Source organism: Carassius carassius, chromosome 40 (genome assembly GCF_963082965.1).
Source record: "Carassius carassius chromosome 40, fCarCar2.1, whole genome shotgun sequence".
NCBI classification, from domain to species: Eukaryota; Metazoa; Chordata; class Actinopteri; order Cypriniformes; family Cyprinidae; genus Carassius; species Carassius carassius.
Window position 1 is genome coordinate 3,205,729 of NC_081794.1, and position 19,756 is coordinate 3,225,484.

The 19,756-nt window shown below is 37.2% G+C and overlaps 3 protein-coding genes and 3 non-coding genes across 6 annotated transcripts; 3 read left to right on the forward strand and 3 right to left on the reverse strand.

Annotated features, from left to right (window-relative positions):
* Nucleotides 1-306: 306 nt before the first annotated feature.
* wdr45b (WD repeat domain 45B) lies at nucleotides 307-6,404 on the reverse strand. Its single transcript, XM_059531719.1, has 10 exons — nucleotides 6,135-6,404; nucleotides 4,377-4,451; nucleotides 3,868-3,969; nucleotides 3,664-3,751; nucleotides 2,726-2,820; nucleotides 2,455-2,645; nucleotides 2,206-2,291; nucleotides 2,003-2,104; nucleotides 1,769-1,890; nucleotides 307-1,621 (listed from the first exon to the last, which is right to left on the reverse strand). Exons 1-10 carry the CDS (start codon nucleotides 6,199-6,201, stop codon nucleotides 1,515-1,517), a joined length of 1,035 nt encoding a protein of 344 aa, XP_059387702.1. The 5' UTR covers nucleotides 6,202-6,404; the 3' UTR covers nucleotides 307-1,514.
* Nucleotides 6,405-6,716: 312 nt separating this feature from the next.
* trnar-ccu (transfer RNA arginine (anticodon CCU)) lies at nucleotides 6,717-6,789 on the forward strand. The gene has a single exon. It is a non-coding gene; the product is annotated as a tRNA-Arg (tRNA).
* A 998-nt stretch (nucleotides 6,790-7,787) lies between these two features.
* trnaq-cug (transfer RNA glutamine (anticodon CUG)) lies at nucleotides 7,788-7,859 on the forward strand. The gene has a single exon. It is a non-coding gene; the product is annotated as a tRNA-Gln (tRNA).
* A 130-nt stretch (nucleotides 7,860-7,989) lies between these two features.
* Nucleotides 7,990-11,264, forward strand: mrpl58 (mitochondrial ribosomal protein L58). The gene is made up of 6 exons (XM_059532961.1): nucleotides 7,990-8,208; nucleotides 8,322-8,349; nucleotides 8,430-8,489; nucleotides 10,691-10,773; nucleotides 10,853-11,022; nucleotides 11,113-11,264. The coding sequence occupies exons 1-6, from the start codon at nucleotides 8,014-8,016 to the stop codon at nucleotides 11,195-11,197; spliced, it is 621 nt and encodes a 206-aa protein (XP_059388944.1). The 5' UTR covers nucleotides 7,990-8,013; the 3' UTR covers nucleotides 11,198-11,264.
* A 577-nt stretch (nucleotides 11,265-11,841) lies between these two features.
* On the reverse strand, nucleotides 11,842-11,914 carry trnar-ucg (transfer RNA arginine (anticodon UCG)). The gene has a single exon. It is a non-coding gene; the product is annotated as a tRNA-Arg (tRNA).
* Nucleotides 11,915-12,807: 893 nt separating this feature from the next.
* Nucleotides 12,808-16,438, reverse strand: si:ch1073-357b18.4 (uncharacterized protein LOC797129 homolog). The gene is made up of 4 exons (XM_059532962.1): nucleotides 15,995-16,438; nucleotides 15,642-15,713; nucleotides 14,446-14,726; nucleotides 12,808-13,681 (listed from the first exon to the last, which is right to left on the reverse strand). Exons 1-4 carry the CDS (start codon nucleotides 16,134-16,136, stop codon nucleotides 13,064-13,066), a joined length of 1,113 nt encoding a protein of 370 aa, XP_059388945.1. The 5' UTR covers nucleotides 16,137-16,438; the 3' UTR covers nucleotides 12,808-13,063.
* Between the last annotated feature and the right edge of the window lie 3,318 nt (nucleotides 16,439-19,756).

Consider the following 19,756-nt stretch of genomic DNA (forward strand, 5'->3'; position numbering starts at 1 on the left):
CTGCTCCATAGTCTACCCCGTGTTAAAGGTGCTTTCGTAATGTTAGTATGCTGCATTGCAGATTAGAGATGAATCATATAAAATGCAAAATCTACTGATCATTGCAAGATTTTCTTTACCATATAATTTAAACAACATAAAGGCAGAATCTACTTTGCAAACGTTGCCACGTTTATCACAATAAACACACACACACACACACATGGGAAAAAAGCACATAAATTAATGCTAAAATTATTTCCACACACATCTTTCCACCAACAGAGGAATCATCTCTGTCCCATCATTAGAGGCCTTAAATTGCTCTTATCATTATGAAACAATTGCCATTCTTGATTTTACCATCATCTTTAATTTGTCATATGATACTGAATTAATTCTGTGGCCACCATCTTACATCATCTTCATGAAATTATACGTATCACTTGCATGTTATCAATGACAAAAGCATCAAATGAGTAACAAAATAGCTTATGGATACATTTCAAAGAACAGTTAGAAGAATTAAGACAAAAACATAAAAACACTACGTTCTCCATATGACAAGACTGACTGGGGACTTTTCTAGAATCTGAGTGCATTAGTCTTTAAAAGAGAAAGATCAGGCGTCAGCGGCTACTGCAATACTACATAAAGTGCTAATTTTACAGCTAATAAACAAAAAGATTAAGTTCAATGCATTCATCTGCAACCAGGTTTAGTATGCAATTCGCCTTATAATTAACCTCTTGTAAAGTAGCAATGTAGTTATTCTCAATTACCTTGTGAAGTAAACAGGATTTTAGAGTCGATCATTTTATTTTTTACCCATTTAGAGTGTAAATATAGACTAAATATGATGATGCGACGGCCCAATATGTTGTGTATATCAGTCACGCATCTTGTGTGATAGTAAAACTTTTACAGAGCACTGATTATATTAATTAGATTTTTTTTTTGTAAGCTAACAAATACGTGAACTGAGAAGCACACGTTTACACCATAAAATAGCCGTTTTGTTATACTTGTCTAAATACTGTAGTTACATCCTTTTCATCCGGTATCCAGCGTTCATACAGCAAGAAAAACGATATCTAACGCTAACAAATAGTCGCAAATACATTGTGTGAATGATGTACATGTTTACCCCCCCCCGCCTCTTCTCTTAGTTATAGAGGGGCTTCATACATTAGATACGGTTTTGTTAGTGGACAAAGAGATTCGCTCTCGCTACCAAGCCAAGGACATCCAAAGCTTAAAAAAATCCAATGGAAGACCATTTAAAAAATGTTGTCCTTTCAAAAAAATAAGGTTTCCCTCTTGTCACTCCACAGAATGTGTTTTCTGTGGTCACAGTTTTTCAGTCATCTCTCGGTTTGTTCTAAGAAAGGTCTCTCATGTTTGAATCAAAGAGTATGTAGAGTTTCTTATGGTCTCTCCTCCATGTGTCTGTCACGGTCATATGTGTTACAAATGCCACTCGAGTCCTTTGACATCATCCTCAATAAAGAAACGGATCTGGTAAAGTGAATTAGTCAGATCTTCTCGTCAGTCATTTCCAGAAACTGAGCATAAACATCCCTTGAACACTCCCCTTTTTGGTTGAACAGAAACTTGTAGTAGCTGCCATCAGCACAAATAGCTGGAGGAGGATTGAAGAAAAAAGTTAGTCACCAAACAGCTGAGCAGTTGCAAGTCAGTAAATGATTGATTATTCGCAGCACTTGCATGTATTTTTTTTAAATATGAGCTCATGTTTAAATTGTGCATTTAATACGCTTCACTCTACCTATGACAGCGTTGGGTTCTGTTCCAAAGGCACAGACGCAGGGCGAACCGGATGGGACCTGGAACTTGGAGAAACTCCACTTGGAGCTGAAATACTTGGGGAGAAAACTGGCCGATGCCAAGCTGTGGTAAAACAGGGTTTAAGGACTGTAAACAACATTTGCAATAAAATATATGCCAGATAATAAAAAGTTGATGATTTCCACTGAAAGCTTTAGTGTGGTTTAACACAAACCTGGACTGCTTGTTCCTTTTGGGATCCTCGGCAGAAAATATGTGGACAGTGCCATGGTCACTCGATACGCAGATAAGAGAGGCATCTTGGTTGAAATTGATGCTGAAATAGAAACACACTCTGTTATAAATACATATAATACATACAAATATATTCCTCTTTACAGTAATACAATAGAATATATATCGCGTGCAATGGATTACCAGTATATATTGGCAGTTTGCGATCCTCTTCTCAGCTCCTGAATAAGTTGACCTGCTGAGGTGTCGAATATTCTGATCAGGGTCCCCTAAAGAGAAGACATTTTCTCTTTTAGTCAATCGCTGACATGCAGTGCTGGAACAACCAGTGTGAATCTAGTGACATGATCAAATCGATTTGCTCTTCATGTCACACACATGAAGACGGAAATGATCAAATGATGCCAAAATCAACAGTGGCACTGAACTGACTTTTTCAGACGCCGTGGCTATCCGTGTGCCCTGAAGGTTGAGAGCGATGCAGCACAGAGATCCTTCATGTGCAGGAATATCCACAGGAGGTTTCTCTGTATTGGCCAGATCTACGATCTGAACGTGTCCGGAGTGAGTGGCTGGAAACGCTAGCAATGAATTGTTGCTGTTTGGGCACAAGACACACAAACCTGCAAAGACAGTCATAGTTTTATAATAATGGTTGTGGTTTAGTATAAGACCACGGATGAATTGCTACAATACAACATACCTTTAGGGTTATAGCATGTTTCAAAGACATGCAGCTGATGAGGATTATGAGTAAATGTGAACACTTTAATCATGGAGTCCAGGACCACCACAATTCTGAAACACACACACACACAAACAGACTTTTATAAGGAACTTAAATTGAATCGTTATTGTTTTCTTAATAAATCCACAAACTACGGACCAGAGTTATCAGAGGGCACCAACTCTGATGGAGGGCTGCTTTTGTACGGTCCATACGTATTTGTGTGCGCTCTGGAGAGCTTCAAAGGTTTCTAATTTTCATCATGGACATGCAACGGCCGATCAGTGGGGTTTAGGTTAGTCAGACTCCACTAGTTAGTTTTCTTTCAGTGTGAGCTCCCTGAGTGCTGCATGTATACCAACCCTCTCGTTTTAACCAACAAAGAGCAGATGATGTAAATAAGATTCATCAATCTTCTTTGATTGTAATGTGAGAGTGCAGAACTCAACTGATGAAGTGACTGATATCTTCAGTGTGATTATAAAAGCAGCTAGCTTTTTGTCAGTAATACATTCACAACTAGAATAGAAGTCATGAAACTGATGGTAAAATCCACCACAGTGATAACGTCTGCTTGAGTAGCTTAAATAAGCGTATACAGTTAAATACTAAAATAACTGTCCTATTAATCATAAAGTATTTTTGTTATTCATTTTATTACCAACTTGCCACTTTTTAAAAGCAATGTTTACTCATTTGAAAAATATTTGAAAGCTACATAATTTGCAACTACAAAATGCAAATTTCAAGACAAAATGATTCCAGCTTTTCAATATCAATGCATGAAAATAATTTGCCTATAATGATCCTTAAAATATCCTTAGTCAGGTATCAGACAAGTTTAGAGTTAAATAAAATTTATACCAAAGAATTTAAATGAAGAGTCCAACTACAAGAACATATGAGATCAATACCTGTCACGGCGAAGCTTAACGGCTTTGACCTCTGTGGAAAACTCAATCTCTATCACAGTCTTTTTCTTCAGGTCATCCCAAATCATCACTTACACAAAGACAGGAAAGATTTACTTGCAGAAACAATATTTGTGTCAACCAGATGCAAAATCAAGGAGAACATGCATTAAAAAAAGCCATCAAACAGATGAAAGAGAAACATACCTTTATTGGGAGGGTACTTTGGTTTTTTCCCACCTCCTACAAGCGCAAGATAATTGCATCGAAAAAGCATCTCCACGTGACCAACTCCTCCCTCAAGAAACTCTGAGAGCAAAGAGAATTAATGAAAGTCAACAACACAATAAAGCAGGGATACTGTCGCTGACAAAGATCCCATAAACTGAATGGTGAATGAATAACTGTTGCTTAATGTTTAGAGATGGTGAAATTGACAGTCATGGACTAAGCGTGTGTGTCGTCTGTAACAGCTTATGCATTTATACTCAACATCTGTGTTACAAAAGACAACTGATGTCTTCATTTGTTGTGTGCATTTGCATTAATAAGGCAAGTTTTAAAAATCACAAGCAAAAATCTCAAATGACTAACTTTCACGTATTGTTTTAATCTTTGTTAAACCCTGCTGTACATGTCTTATCCAAACATATGTCAGGGTGTGTTTATTGAATATCTGCAGCATTTAACATGTCATAAAAAAACAGAAGACTCACCTTGTTTTTCCTTTTCTTTGAGAGGATCTGTGTTATACACCCTGAATCCATTTTCCATTCCACATGCAAAACATCCTGGTGAAGGAAATAAAAAAAAAACATTTTACGGGAAATACTGGGATTTCCTGCTGCTCTACAGTTTCACCCTTAAGAGGACCATTCTAGAGATGGACTAAACAGAGTAAACATCCACAAGAAGGTGTCAGTCTCGGAAACACAATCATGTATGTGCTTATGACAACCGTTTATGAGCATCTGCTTGGAAAGCAACTAGTGATTTGCTCCCAAGGATGTACTGCAAATGTATTCAGGCACATATACAGCGCTGAAAAAAAAAAAAGAGACCACTAGACATTTCTTTCTTAAATCAGCATCTATATATGTATGGCAAACACTCCCTTCCAGTGTCTGTTGAATGAGAAGCAAAGAAGAGCCAGTCCAAGGTTTGCAAAAGACCATAAGGAGTGGACCGTACAGGAGTCCAATTTTCAGCTTTGCTCAACACCTAGTCGTCTAATGGTTAGACAGAGACCTGGAGACGTCTACAAGCCATCCACTGTGAAATTTGTTGGAGGATCGGATTTGTTGGAGGCCACACAACCAGGTCAATGGAGGTGTGGAAGGAGGACCATTCTCCAGACCTGAACGTGAATTAGAAAAAACTCTGGAATGTGATCAAGAGGAAGATGGATGGTCAAGCCATGGTACAGCTGAGCTGCTTGAATTTTTGTGCCAGGAGTGGCATTAAGTCAACCAACAGTAATGTGACAAGACTAGTGGAGAGCATGCCAAATGTATGAAAGCTGCTGTGGTGAAAATAAAGGATATTCTGACACCACATACTGATTTTTGAACTCTCCCCAAGTAAAAAAAACATTAGCATCATGCGGTTTAAAGAATTACCATCTGCATTATGAGGTGTGAAAACACCGTATCATTTTTTGTTATTTTAACCAGTTGTCATTTCCTGCAAATAATAAATGCTCCAAATGACAATATGTTTAATTAAAAACTGGGAGAAATTTTGTCAGTACTTGACAGAATAAGACAACAGCGACAACAAAATGTTCACTTTACTCAAATGCATACCTATAAATAGTAAAACCAGAGAAACTGATAATTTCGCAGTGGTCTTTTAACATTTCCATTGCTGTATTGAGAGAGAGAGAGAGAGAGAGAGAGAGAGCTCCAGGATACATGACACTGTTGTGATGACAAAAATACAGCCTTGTTATTCACTTATCGATGGGTTTTCATGACCTAGATTGTGATAAAGTGTTAATCAAGTTAACTGAGATCCAAATGCCCAGAATCATCCCCTGAAAGTCAGACATTAGCCTGGCTACATCAGCTGTCAATGTTTGTTAAATGTGGTCCCTTTTAAGAATATTGCAGTTTATGTGCATATATACATCTTTCGGTCAATTAAAATACATACAATAAATCACAACAAAACGCTGACAGCAGCACTAGAGGAAAGACACTCATGTGACTTCATCTTTATGGCTAACCAGCTTTTCATGGCTAACTGTTATGGCTAACAATTTCGTTAGCTTGCTAGGCAAAACGGTAATCTTATAGTGTTATAGATCTTAGAACAAGACGTCTGGACTTAAAACATCTGAATAAAAAAAATTAAAAACTGATGCGTTTTTTATGTCTAACATGAACAACAGTTCACTGGCTTCTGTGTTTCTTAAACTTAAGTTAACGGTAAGAGTGATTTTAGCTTGCGTTAGCTAATAGTGAACATTTTACCGTGATCCTGGTTAAATCCAGCATAAAGTAGTCCATTGCCGTGGGGATTTGATGGTAATAAATCCATAGTGCTTGGCGTTATTTGGCTAATCTAAATGAAAAGACTGTACGCCTAACGAAAGGACGTCATTGCTCTGAGAAGGCTAGAGCTGGGAGGCTAATGCTATGTTCACGGGGGTTAATATCATGACTGTCTCTGCAGCCAGGAAATGAAGTTGACAGAGCGCCTGTTGTTCCTCTTTTCACCGGTTTAAGCGCAGCTGGGGATAGTACAGTAATCTCACTGCAGGAGTCCCACTGTTCAATCTTTATGTGCCCTGCTTATTTCAATAAATGAGAAAAACAGAAAAAACAGAAAAAAAACATAGAAAGTATTACATTGCTGCGGTCTACACATGACTAACATGGACATTTACCAACCGTTAACTTGTCGCTATATTTAAGTAACTGTTGCGCACTTTCTGTGCAGCAAAAAAACGCGGTTTTGCTAAAGGTTTATTTAAACGAGGCGTGAAAAGTATCGCAGGCGATATAAAACATACCGGTTAAGAGTGAAATTCTTTCATTATCTATGTAGTCGCTGCCCCAGTGGCCTAATGGATAAGGCACTGGCCTCCTAAGCCAGGGATTGTGGGTTCGAGTCCCATCTGGGGTGACTGGTTTTCTCTTTTTGCTTATGAATGATTTCATCTTAAGAACCCGCGGCTATATTTGAATCATTGTACAGAGCGACAAAACTACCATATTTTAGTTCAATTCTACTTAGCCTATATTTTAGTCGATTTGTTGGTGCTAAATAATATGTGCTATAATTATGATCCATTAATTACCATTTAATAAATATAATATTTTCTAATATGCTTAGTATTTATATTACACTTAGTGTAGTGTTTAGGTTTAAATTAGAAAAAGTTTTTAAATGCAAGTGCAAAGAGGCAAATTAAATGCATTGATAGCCAGAAAATAATTTTCATGTGTTATGCCATGGTTTAACCACTAGATACCCGTATGAGCTTTTTAATGTTTCTCTAGACCAGGTTTATTTTTGGTTTTGCACATGAATGGGTATTTTGACATTATCAAACACGCGATTTGAATAATTTTTTTTTTTGTCTATTGATATAAAAATTACTATTCACATTACAGTGTTATTTTATATCCACGTATAAGCGTACATCATAAGTGAATATTTAAAAGGCAAGCAAATAAAAAATGTTACAATAAAAAAACACGAAAATAATGTTTATAGACACAAGGCAACCAACTGCATTGTGCAAACCTCATTGTATTCCTTGAATGGGCAGTCTTCATTGAAACTCATTCGACCTCCTACAGGGAGAAAAAGACTGTAGAAAAACTAAAAACTCAGAATAAGAACTGAGCCACACAACGATATTTATTGTTAGAATTTCTTTAATTTCTTAAAGTCCCGAGACCATGCTTGTTTCATGTCAGAAGTAAATTAACCTGCTCTGTCTTGTCTATCGGTACGTTGCAGTTTCTTTTTTTCGCTATGCGACGTATCACTTCGTGAGAACCGGACTGAACATGAGAGAACGTGTGTGAGAGCGTAAGTGTTGTCGGGGATTTTTCGGGGATTCAGTGTTGTCGGCATGTATTTTATATAAGATACTTTCAGTTATTACGCTAAGTGGTTCCATGGTGTAATGGTTAGCACTCTGGACTCTGAATCCAGCGATCCGAGTTCAAATCTCGGTGGAACCTGTCCTTATTGTTTATTCGTGTTGCATAAAGAAAATAATGTACAACACTTCGTTGTCTTCATAAGTACTTTACACACACTTTTTAATGTCTATATTAAGTAAGCGCGCATCTGAAACCAAAGCGGATTTCACCCGGATGTTTTCGTTGCACGAGCATGCTCCTCATTTTCAACATGGCGGCGACCGTGGTTACAAGTTTATGTTTCTTACAGCTGCGTAAAATGTTATGTTCGAGGAATATATGCCGTAATTTAGTAACTGTAGGCCTACTCGGTAATGTCAAAACGCGACCGAAACACTTAACATGCAACAGTTATTCCCACATGAAACAGGCATCGCATTTTACACAGGTGATCATGTTTTGATTTCTCCATAATACAAAAAACATAATGTGTATTTGTTCCATGATACTCCTTGATGTGCAACATAGCACTGCTTAAACATAATGTCATTTTCTTCTAAGGACGATCGGTTCTCGCGCATCCCGGTCGGTAAGAAGTTCAGGATTCAGATTCAGCATATCTAATAATCCAAGACAAATCCGCAGCTCATGAACTTTCATCTCTTCTAGATAAACTGAAGATAACATACAGTCGGAGCAGCGGACCCGGCGGTCAACATGTCAATAAAGGTAAACTGCGTTTCGGTGTTGAAGGTTTTCTGCAGCAGCTGCTATATGGCAAGCCGTTTTAACATTTAGTCTTTAAGCCGTGCTAGTATCCATTTCCATGCTACTAGTACTTATTTTTAAGATACTAGTATCTGAAGTATTAGTACGTAATAATTAGCTACTATGGCTCATTCTTTAGCTAGTGTCTTTTGTAAAGTTACTAGTACTTAGTCATTAGATAGTACTAGATCTTTTTCATTAATGTGTGGGCGCCCCTGGATACTAGTACTTATTCCAATATTGACTACTATCAGTGCCGGTGGTGTGCCCAATTTCGACCCCCTGCCGAATTATTACCCCCCTTGTTCAAGACACTACATGATTGCCTAATCCTAACCCCACCCCTAATCCTAACCCCTCCCCCACACTTACTCCTAAACCTACCAATACTAGGGGGTAATAATTACTTAGGCAGGGGGTCAAAATTGGGCACAAAAATGGCCCTACCTAATAAGCGATGCAAGCGGCTGCATAGAGCCCCGTGGCCACCAGGTGGCCCCGTGTCAGGAGTTCAGACAGCAATCACGGGAGTAAGATGAGATGATGGTGATGTCAACAGCTGAGCTGGAGCATTCTCTGAAGCTGTACTTCCATAGGAATTAATTAAAAACGTTCATTGACACGCACTGTAAGTGTCTGACATATCTAGCACGCTCAGAACCTCCGGTCCCGAATTGCAAAAGGGAAACTAAAAATGATGTGTGTGCGCATTCAAACGCAATTTCAATTCCAGCAGTTTGAGAGCGGCTGCGGCTCTCTGATGCATGCAAATTAGGCTGCATACAATATCTAGGCTGTAATTAGTATGCACACTATAATAGGATGTGTAGTTATAACCATCTCCTAGCTCTGTATCATGTTTGAAGAAAATTTGGGTTTCTGTTTATGCTTTGATTTGAACATTGAAAGAGTTGTCTACTTTGATTATGGTTGCACTTAGACTAAGAAATAACTGTTGTTTTTATTATTATGATTATTTTTATTTATTTCTATGTTCAATTTGTGAAAAAAGTTCAGATATGAGGTCAAACAAGTACAGTTCTATAGGTCTGAAGAGACTCATGCAATCATACAAAAGAGAAGTCAGTTGAGTCTGTGGCAAATTATTTTACAGTGCTTGACTATTGTTTGTTATTGCATATAATAATTCATAGTCATAAAGCAGAACTGAGATGGCATTTATTGCCAGATTATTTAAAACATTTCAAATGCACCTGCAGACTATTTTTAAATTTCATTATTTAAAAGACAAATTAAATTTGGGTGAAACTTGTTTACTGTTTTTCATAATTATATTACTTGTAGAAAAACTTTAAACATAATTGTAAATAAGTATAAAGAATGGAATGGATTTTATTATTATTATTATTTTTTTTTTAGCATATTTTTGTGTTTTGCTTTGGCACTGAAATTGGTACCGAGAACCGTGGTTTTTCACTGGTATCGGTACCGAATACTGAAATTTTGGTACCGTGACAACACTAGTTATTATATATTATTATTATTTATTTACTTTATTTATATATTTTTTCTATCTACTGAATGTAAGCTTTTCCATATTCCAAGCTTGCCTGCTGCACTTGGGACATCACATTAATGTGCGAGTTTTCAAATAAATCTAGAAATTATTTGATAATGGATTTTAAATCAACAGGGTTGAGGCATCAAAAGTAATTAACTAAGCTGTTTTATGGATGGTAACTGAAATCTTATCACTGAAATCTTATTAGTAATTAGTTACACTACTAGTTACTGAAAAACCGCACACTACTATTTAATTATACTTTACTTATTATGTAAAAAACATATTATTCTTTAGTTAGCCTACTAGTAACTTTTTAGACCAAAAACCAGGTCGCGACCTGCTGGAGTAACAATGCACACAATGTATGACATATGTTAAAATTATAAATGTTATACATGCTAAAATGATTGTGTGTAAGGTTAGGGTTAGGTTAATGTAACTAAACAGTAGTTCAGGATAATATGGGAATGGGTTTGTCAAATAACAATGCCTTTCAGGTCAAACGTTTAACAGTTCTAAATATTGTTGAACACATCGATTAATCCTATACAATATAAACATTACGCATCAAAAAGGTCTTTTAAATAAAGTCAGTATTTTGTTTTGCCACTTTATATTTTGTAATATTTATTTGCAGTCAGTACAAAAGCAGAGGTCCGTTTCCATGTGCAAACAGCAGAATGGATTCCAGAAGAAGTGAGGCAAGAGATTCTCTTAAAAGTAAGTGTAACCTCTTCAGTAAGTCTAATAATAGCAAGCACGTGTGAAACATCCACTGCTCATATACTTGTGTCAACAGAATAAAACACGTGTCAACAAAGCTGGAGAGTTAATTGTGACCTCAGAGATTAGCAGAAGCCAACAGAGAAATCTAGAAGACTGTCTTCAGAAGATCTCAGCAATGATTACTGAAGCCAGCCAGCAGAAACCAGAGCCTTCTGAGGAGGATATCGCCCTGAGAGCTCATAGGTTAGAATGCATGAAGTAAAGCATACATGTAAAAAGTATTACAAATGCAATATTTGTTTTAACAAAAATCTGTTTTGTCTGTCTGTGCAGATTAGAGAAAAGAAATTTGGAAAGACTCAAACAGAAGAAATTACATACGGCAACAAAGCAAGCAAGACGAATTGACTTTGACTGAACCCAAAACATGATTGTTTGTTCTGTATTCAAACTTTGATATAAACATTGCAAAATTACACTGTAAAGGTGGCATGCTCTTTTGCTGGTTGTAGCATCTACTGAAGTACATTTGAGATTACTTGAATCAACATATGAATTAAAAAATTAATTATTCCGTATTAATTAATTCAATACTATTGTAGTGCATTTAATTAGAATTAAGATATGTGTATAACACTAGAATTAACGCATCCAGTTCACCTGCCATAAATGTGACAAAAACTTTAAAAATTTAAATATATCAAAATTATTATTTGTCTCGCAGTAAATTAACATGATACATTGTAAGAAAAAGACAAGTAGTTTTGGGGATGAGGATTAAAAAAAAAAGAAATAAGAAAAAAATGCACCTAGCAGAGGATGGTTTCGATCCATCGACCTCTGGGTTATGGGCCCAGCACGCTTCCGCTGCGCCACTCTGCTATTGCTGTAGTCACGGAATCTAGATCTACTAATAGCAAAGCGAACAAGCAGATTCAGCATATTTATATTCATGAATCGCTCCATCGCAAAACTTATACTACGTTTTTAAAAACAATTCGCCGTTTTAAAATTTAATTCATATTGGCGTATATTTGTGTAACATAAATAAATGTAAAAATGCGACCACGAAGGGACTCGAACCCTCAATCTTCTGATCCGAAGTCAGACGCCTTATCCATTAGGCCACGCGGTCTACATGTAGGTGAGACTGCCACAACATAATTTACTATAAGTCTTTGTATGTTGGTTGAACATTAATATTAGCCATGATAATAAGCTGATGACTCTGGTTTGACTTAGAACGATTCATCGCGGCAGAGCAACAAACGAGCATTAAGCAACAAACTAAATTAGTTTTCATGTAATGTTACTATTTTTACCATTATTACCAATAATATTGGTAAAAATAATACATATAATATTATTACCATAATATACCATTATGTTACCAATAATTAGACATCTAACAATTAAACTTACATTTTTCATTGATCGCAGGTGATCGATTCTGCATAAATACATTTTGCTCTGTAGAGTAACACGTCCACTCAGCTGTTACACGTCACAACCAAAGGCGTCGCCAGAACCAACAACCAGTTTGACGAATAAATCACTCTTTAGATCTAATCTGTCAAACAGTTTTGCAAGATGACAACTGGTCACGATCCAGTGTGATTCATTCGTACGGTTCACTAACCCTGCATAGTTTACAGCTGTTTCTCCCATAGCAATAGTAAGGATATTATAAAAAAAATAATTAAAAATAATTTGTCAACGACGAAGCAACTCCTTATTACATATGCAGCTTGTGAACGACTCGCTGCAAGTAAAGCTGATTTATATCCAAAACGGTATTAAAAACTGAGTATCATAATAAGAGCTGGGACCTGTGAACGGCTAAAGACGCATATTGCTGAATAAGAGCATGTGTGTGGTGTGTGTAATGCTGTGTGTTCACTTGAGGGCAACAATAATTTAAACAACTTCATTCTTATTTTTACTTTTAAAACTACACATCTTCAAAAAGAAGCTTTTTATTATTGTTATTATTCATAACTGCAAAAAAAATATTTGTACAGACTAAACTTTTGGCATAAAACAATACTGTTATTCATTGTCAAAATAGCCAGATAAAACTCTTTGCGACACAGTGAAACATGAAAACTTACAAGGAAGGAAATCATTTTTATAGGCTCTGTATATATTGTTTTCTAGTCATTTCTAGTATCTTTCAAGCTTATTCAACTAAAAAACGGGTTCCCAAATCAATTACTTATACCATGAACAACAGGACACACTTTATATACTTTAAATTAAATTCAGGTTTGTTGCTAAAGCAATATTAGTGCTTATCAGCCAGTCTCTGAAGTAGAGCGATAATGGTGTCCTGCTTGGATGAGATCAGCTCCAGTGCCGTCGCCATCCGCCCCATCGCATCAGCCATGGCCCGTGCTGATTTCTCCTTGCGTCGCTCACGCACATCTGCCTTGCGCTGGTGTTGCTCGTCTAAATGGATGCGCTCTTCTTGAGCGGTGAGGAAACTGCGAAGAAGAGTGGTGCGTTCCTCAGCTTGCCCCTGCTGCTGAGCTACACGAGATGCCATGGAGTTGAGCCGAAGATGGTGTAACCTCCGCTTCAGTGGCTGACGGTTCACCAGCGGCACTGGCTTTGGTGAAAGGGAGGGCAGAGGCGTCTCTGTGCTACAAGAGGGGCTGGGGTTTAACTTTGGGGTAACTTTGCACAGCACTGGGGACGTCACAAGTGTAGGGATCGGGGAAGAGGTTGTGATGATTCCAGTGGGAAGGAGGCAAGAGGCGGCCATTGCAGCCACCGGCACGCTGTTTGACGCATGATCCTCTGATCTTACACCTGCTTTGGCTGTGGTTGCAAATCCAACAAGAGTGGCTGAAGCAGGGCCTCTCTGAGCAAATTTAGTCTTTCCTAGTATATTATCCATCATCTGTAATGAAAAAAAATAGAAAAGAAAACAGAACAGGGAAGATTATTCAGTAATTCACCACTGTATTTCCACTGTCCTACATTTTTTTTGTCATTGATATTCCTGATATCATCATTTATATGCATTTTATTATTCAAGCACTTAAGATAATATATTTCAGTATTTCTATAAAGGGGAATACCCATGCGTTAAAGGGATTTTTCACCCAATAATAACTCACCCCTCAAGCCATCCTAGATGTATATGGCTTTCTTTTGTCAGACGAATATGAATAGAGTTACATTAGAAAATATCTTAAAAGAGCTAGAGATTACATTTTATAAATTTGTAAGCATGGATATTTTTTCTTACAAAAATGCATTGATTGCTTCAGAAAGACTTTATTAACCCTCCAGAGCTGTGTGTGTGGAGCCTTTTTTATGTTGAGTTATGTGTTTATATTTGTCTTCAACATTTTAAACCCCATTCACAGCCATTATAAAGCTTGAAAAACCAGGACATTTTTAATATAACCCCAGTTGTATTGGTCTGAAAGAAGAAACCCATATACATCTAGGATGACTTGAGGGTCAGTAAATCATGGGCTAATTTTCATTTTTGAGTGAACTTTCCCTTTAATATTATGGCTTCTTCAAACATTCTTAAAATGGGAATGCTTGGAGCAGCAAACAATATGATAAAAACATGCCAGAAATTTTAAAGAAATGAATTTAATGTCGAACAAATAAACCTGCATCATTAACAAAATGCCCACAAGCTCTTACTTCGAAGTACTCCCATGAGGTCTTTGTTTGGCCTCCACACAACGAGCTGCGATCTTTAACTCTCTTGTATGTAACAATGAGGTTATTCCATTTGCGGCGAATCTTCTCTACGGGTAAAGAGTGACCGTGGCTTTCCAGTTCTTTCTGAACGCTCTGGAAGAGAAGCGAGCGCTCGCGTGAGCTGTAAACATCCCAGCACCTCTGCATGGCTTCGATGAGGTGCACGATGGCACCATGAGTGAACTCAGAAGACGAGGAAACTGCTTCAATCCCTCGACCACCTGCCAATTTTGAGGACATTGTTTAGCAGCTGCAACAAATTATCAAATCAACTCGAAACATTTCATTTTCGAATGAAAACAATCAGTGTGTTATTTTGAAAATGAACCAGCGTTGGGAAGGTTACTTTGGAAATGTAATAGGTAATAGATGACAGGTTACCCTATTTAACATGTAATAAGTAGTGTAACTGTTTAAGTAGCTTCATTAAAGTAGTGTAACTGATTACTTTTGATTACTTTTCTACATTTCTAACAAATGTTTTCAACTGTTAATCATTTTGAACATTTAAAGCAGGAAGGACTGAGCTTTTTTTTAGTGGTACTCAACACTGATTACTTTCAAAATCCATCATCACTATTTAAAAAAAAAAAAAAGAAAAAAAAAATTATATATATATATATATATATATATATATATTAAAGCACAGATACCACAAAATTAGACTTTAGCACCTCTTTTTACTTTGAGATCATTCCGAGGTTAAATACAGATTTAAAATCATGACAAGAAATAGCGATGATACCATTTTTAAAATAAAAATAAAAAACAAAGCATATGCATAAACCCAAATAGGAAATAAACGTGTCCTGAACTCCTGAAACATTTGTGTCTCATATTTTAGAGCAGTCAATGCAATTTGGGAAAGCAACCAATCAAAAATGTATGTGTGTTATAATATCCAGATGTAACCCCTTTTTTTTTTAATCGTTAACATTTTCATAAGTGACTAATTTAATTACACTTCTTTTTTCTCTCAGTAACTGAAACAAATTACCCTTGCATCTATTTTGTAATTATATTACTTCTGTTACATGGAACTAGTTACTCCCCAACACTGAAAACAGCTGATGTTACAGCTGGACAGTTCTTCATGGTTTAGTCTTTTACAAGTTAAGAAAAGGTTCCAGACTCACCATGTGGGACTTTGTTGTCTCTGTTGTTAGAAACTGGTGAAGCTGATAAAGCACTGTTAACGCTGATGGGATCTGTGGAGCACACATACAATACAGAACATGAGATGCATCTTAAAAGGTTTATAATGAAGCTGACTTGTGCAGAAATACTATCCCAGAGATTACTGGTAGGTCTTGAAATGGCTCAACAATTAATTTCTCTGTGAAGAAATCAATTAGTTCAAGGCAGCACAGAAATTTGTGATCGCTGACCAAACAGTAGCCAACTTTTCTGAAAGAAGGAAAAATGCATGCAATAGCTGAAAAACAGTTCGCGTGTAAGACTCATGAAAGCAAGCGATAATAACACTCACAGAGTAAAACCGGAGTCGGGGCCTCGAGCTGCTCGCCCTGCTGTGATGATGCTCGTGCAGTCGAGTCGCCGGTAGACGTAAGGTCACCACATAACGGCATGCAACCAGCTGCAGACGGCTTGTTTTTCAGAGGTGTGCCCATCACTGCGCTGCATAAAAGCGCGCGTGAGATGCGAGCAGAGAAACACTGACACTAGCAGACGCGCTACACCTTGTGAAGTAACACGGTTTATAAAGTTTCACAACTTTCCTGAGCAGAGATCACTAAAATCCCGCTCGGATTTTAGGTTTAATTTCAGAATACTGTCACGCAAATTGAAGAGAAAACTGACTGGCCAGTGCAATCCCAACGACGATTTCTAAAGATTTAAGATCAAGTGTAATGGCTGCGCTCCTCTCACAATGTAACTGCGCAACTCTGCTGCGTTTGTGTGTCACGCCATTGGCTGCTGGTCGCCTACGTCACACGCAGATCTGCAGACGCACACCGCAGACGACGATACGAATAAAATCACCGTAGGACCGCCGGAGAAACACAGCTGTTTGATACTGTTCAGTCAGCCATACAGCTACATTTTAAACCATTCTCGGTGAAGTCACATTAGTTTGCGGTGCTCGCAGAGAGTCATGTCAGGTTATTTCATTAACAGCTGTTAAGAATCATAATTTTAATATGTATTAGTTTAACCCAGTATTCTCAATATGGTATCACACTTTTGAGCCTGTATATACATTTTGTATACATTTATCAAATATTTTTTTATAGTTTATTATGCGCGCTTAGAGAACCAAAATGACCACCAGATGGCGCTGTAGACAGATTAATCAGAATTTGTGATCGTGTTTTCTCTGATGAAGCGCAATTAATTACACAGCGAAATGATACTTAACTACTGTACTGACCGCTTAAATTTTATTCTCCTATAATACAAAACCATCACAAAACATGGCATAAAAAAATCGTGTTTTATTTTCATAAGCCTGTTTTCACTATTAATGGATGTACCAGGTTTGGCAAATTTAGTTGCCAGCTGGAGTGAGATTTTGATGACGTGCTGAATAATTGACACGCCCAGATACGACTAGTATTATTATTAGTAGTAGTAGTAATATTTCGTTTTGTATTCATAATGGAGATTACAGAAATACTTAAGCCTATTTTGTATTAGATGCACTGTTTGGAAACTGTCCCTGTGTTTACTTTACCTACCATATATGTGGGTTAGTAAGCTATTTTTTTTATATTTCCGGACAATCCGATTTCTTAACTGACATATATATATTATGCTCAACACTATTCGGCAAAAAAGTGTATATGCATATAGTGCATTGTCAGAGGTGGATTGTTCTGTAAGAGCACACACACATTCTGTCCCCCGAATACAGTAACGTGTTACTGTCGTATTGTTTCTTCATGTTCTCCATCTTACGTAAATGCCCAGCTCAAACAAATTGCATGACGAATATATATAATACTGAATCTGTTAATTTGAGATGAGTAAATACATGTTCATATTTACTCTCGAACTAAGCATCATGTACACACAATGCCTTGCAATTACTCCCCATTTCTCTCAAATTGACAACAGGAGAACTTGTCAGACAAGACATGGGAAACAAAGTAGCTTGTTACTTATTTGAAACATTAACTCAGATATTTCCTTCTAAATTAAAAAGTAAATAATGTGTTGCTTTACTATTTACTTAAAAAAGTAATCTGATTACGTAACTCGTGTTACTTGTAAAGCGTGACCCCCAACACTGTTAGCGACAAGCTTATCCAGTCAAACTCTCATTAATATCATGGCCTCCCTTCTCCCAAGAGCGAATGAGTCACCCAGACACAGAAGACAGGTTCGCAATATGCTGTCTGGAGTATAAAGCAGTGAAAGTGAAAGTGACGTGACATTCAGCCAAGTATGGTGACCCATATTCAGAATTTGTGCTCTGCATTTAACCCATCCAAAGTGCACACACACAGAGCAGTGAACACACACACACACACACACACACACACTGTGAACACACACCTGGAGCAGTGGGCAGTCATTTATGCTGCGGCGCCTGGGGAGCAGGGGGTTCTATGCCTTGCTCAAGGGCACCTAAGTCATGGTATTGAAGGTGGAGAGAGCACTGTACATGCACTCCCCCCACCTACAATTCCTGCCGGCCCGAGACTCGAACTCACAACATTTCGATTGCGAGTCCGACTCTCTATTAGGCCACGACTTCCCCTTAAAAATAATTATGCATGGTGGTAAATGAACTGCATTTATATAGCGCTTTCAACAGACCCCATGGTCATCCAAATCGCTTTACAAATTGCCTCACATTCACAGCGATGTCAGCCATGCAAGGCTGCCATCCAGCTCATCGGGAGCAGCTGGGGTTAGATGTCTTGCTCAATGACACCTCGACACTTGGTCAGGTGGAGCTGGGGATTGAACTACCAATCTTCCGGTTTGTAGACAAACTACATGAACCCCTGAGCCACTGCCGCCCAAGTTGTGTACAGTCACACTGATAGTGTCTACAATGAAACGTATACAGGATTATTTAATGGATCCTTCCCCAGAGGGTAAACATTCCAAACATATCGCAATTCCACAGATCAGATGACGTGCAAACTTGCATTATGTTGTGTAAATTAAAGTTTCTGATGCCCCAAAAACAGTTTCATAGTTGATATGGCATAGACCAATACAAAATTACACCCATATATTATTTTGCTGGTCACAATGTCCTTATACAGTAGTTAAACTCTCTTTCTTCTTCTTCTTGAAACTGGATGTTTAATTTTTCATGTTTTTGTTTTCTCCTATAGATGCTCAGGATATCTCGAAATACGCTGAATTAACTATTTAATTTGAAATGAAGCACTGATGTCATTTGAATGTTAAGTGAGTGGGCACATAGTGACTCACTGTGATGACTTTTGTTATACATAGTATGGCTCAGTTACCACAGAGACATCTATATGTTGCTATTAATATTGACACCAGCAAACTTGTTTTGAATCTCTAAAGCTTAACTGTAATTGGAAAATATGAGATGACATTGCTTGTTAAAGCTGTGATTAACAGAGAATGATGGAACTATCCTTCCAGCATAGAAGTGTGGATAGAATAGTCACAATCATATCACCTACATAATTAAAAATAAATAAGCTTTGTGAGGAATTTATGAAAGTCTATAAGCCCAGAAAAAAAAAAAACATGGCAAACATGGTTTTAACTGCTCTGAATAAGTCATCTTCTAATCTTCTGAGGATTTTACACTGCTTGTAGGAAATGTTGAAGATAGAATGTCATTTTGTTCCAGGTAAATAAATATATAATGAGCTAATAGACGTGGGAATTTGCCCTTTTATCATGTCATCTTTCTCTCTTCTTCTCTTGCTTCTCGGTCTTCTTTCTGCTGTTTCCATGTTCAGCATGAGTTCTCAGCACTTACAAGGAGACTAAATTAAAACTATGACTCAAGGCTTCAAAGTATGTCGCTGTATTCTTATCTATAAGTCACTCTGTATAAAAGCATCTACTAAATGAAAATGTGCAGCGATACTATATCTGATATACATACATAAAAAAAAAAATCAACAAATGAGTAACATTTTACAGCACTTATTTTATTCATCCAGGGCATAGTTTCATAAATATATTGTTTATATTGTTTTATAGTATGTTCATTGTAACTTAATGTTAGTCATTTAATTTGAGGGTTAGTGCACCCAAAAATGTTACTTCTGTTATTATTTAGTGT

Bases quoted from the DNA above. Each gene is read 5' to 3' on its own strand.
- wdr45b (XM_059531719.1), bottom strand. From the start codon at position 6,201: ATGGATTTATTACCATCAAATCCCCACGGCAATGGACTACTTTATGCT. The intron at 2,292-2,454 runs GTCAGTTCAGTG...TCTTCTCTTTAG, and splicing joins TAGCCACGGCGTCTGAAAAA to GGGACCCTGATCAGAATATT. The intron at 2,105-2,205 runs GTAATCCATTGC...TTTCTATTTCAG, and splicing joins CAAACTGCCAATATATACTG to CATCAATTTCAACCAAGATG.
- mrpl58 (XM_059532961.1), top strand. From the start codon at position 8,014: ATGCTCCTCATTTTCAACATGGCGGCGACCGTGGTTACAAGTTTATGT. The intron at 10,774-10,852 runs GTAAGTGTAACC...TTGTGTCAACAG, and splicing joins GGCAAGAGATTCTCTTAAAA to AATAAAACACGTGTCAACAA. The intron at 11,023-11,112 runs GTTAGAATGCAT...CTGTCTGTGCAG, and splicing joins ATCGCCCTGAGAGCTCATAG to ATTAGAGAAAAGAAATTTGG.
- si:ch1073-357b18.4 (XM_059532962.1), bottom strand. From the start codon at position 16,136: ATGGGCACACCTCTGAAAAACAAGCCGTCTGCAGCTGGTTGCATGCCG. The intron at 15,714-15,994 runs GTGAGTGTTATT...TGTGCTCCACAG, and splicing joins CCCGACTCCGGTTTTACTCT to ATCCCATCAGCGTTAACAGT. The intron at 14,727-15,641 runs GTGAGTCTGGAA...CAAAATTGGCAG, and splicing joins AGACAACAAAGTCCCACATG to GTGGTCGAGGGATTGAAGCA.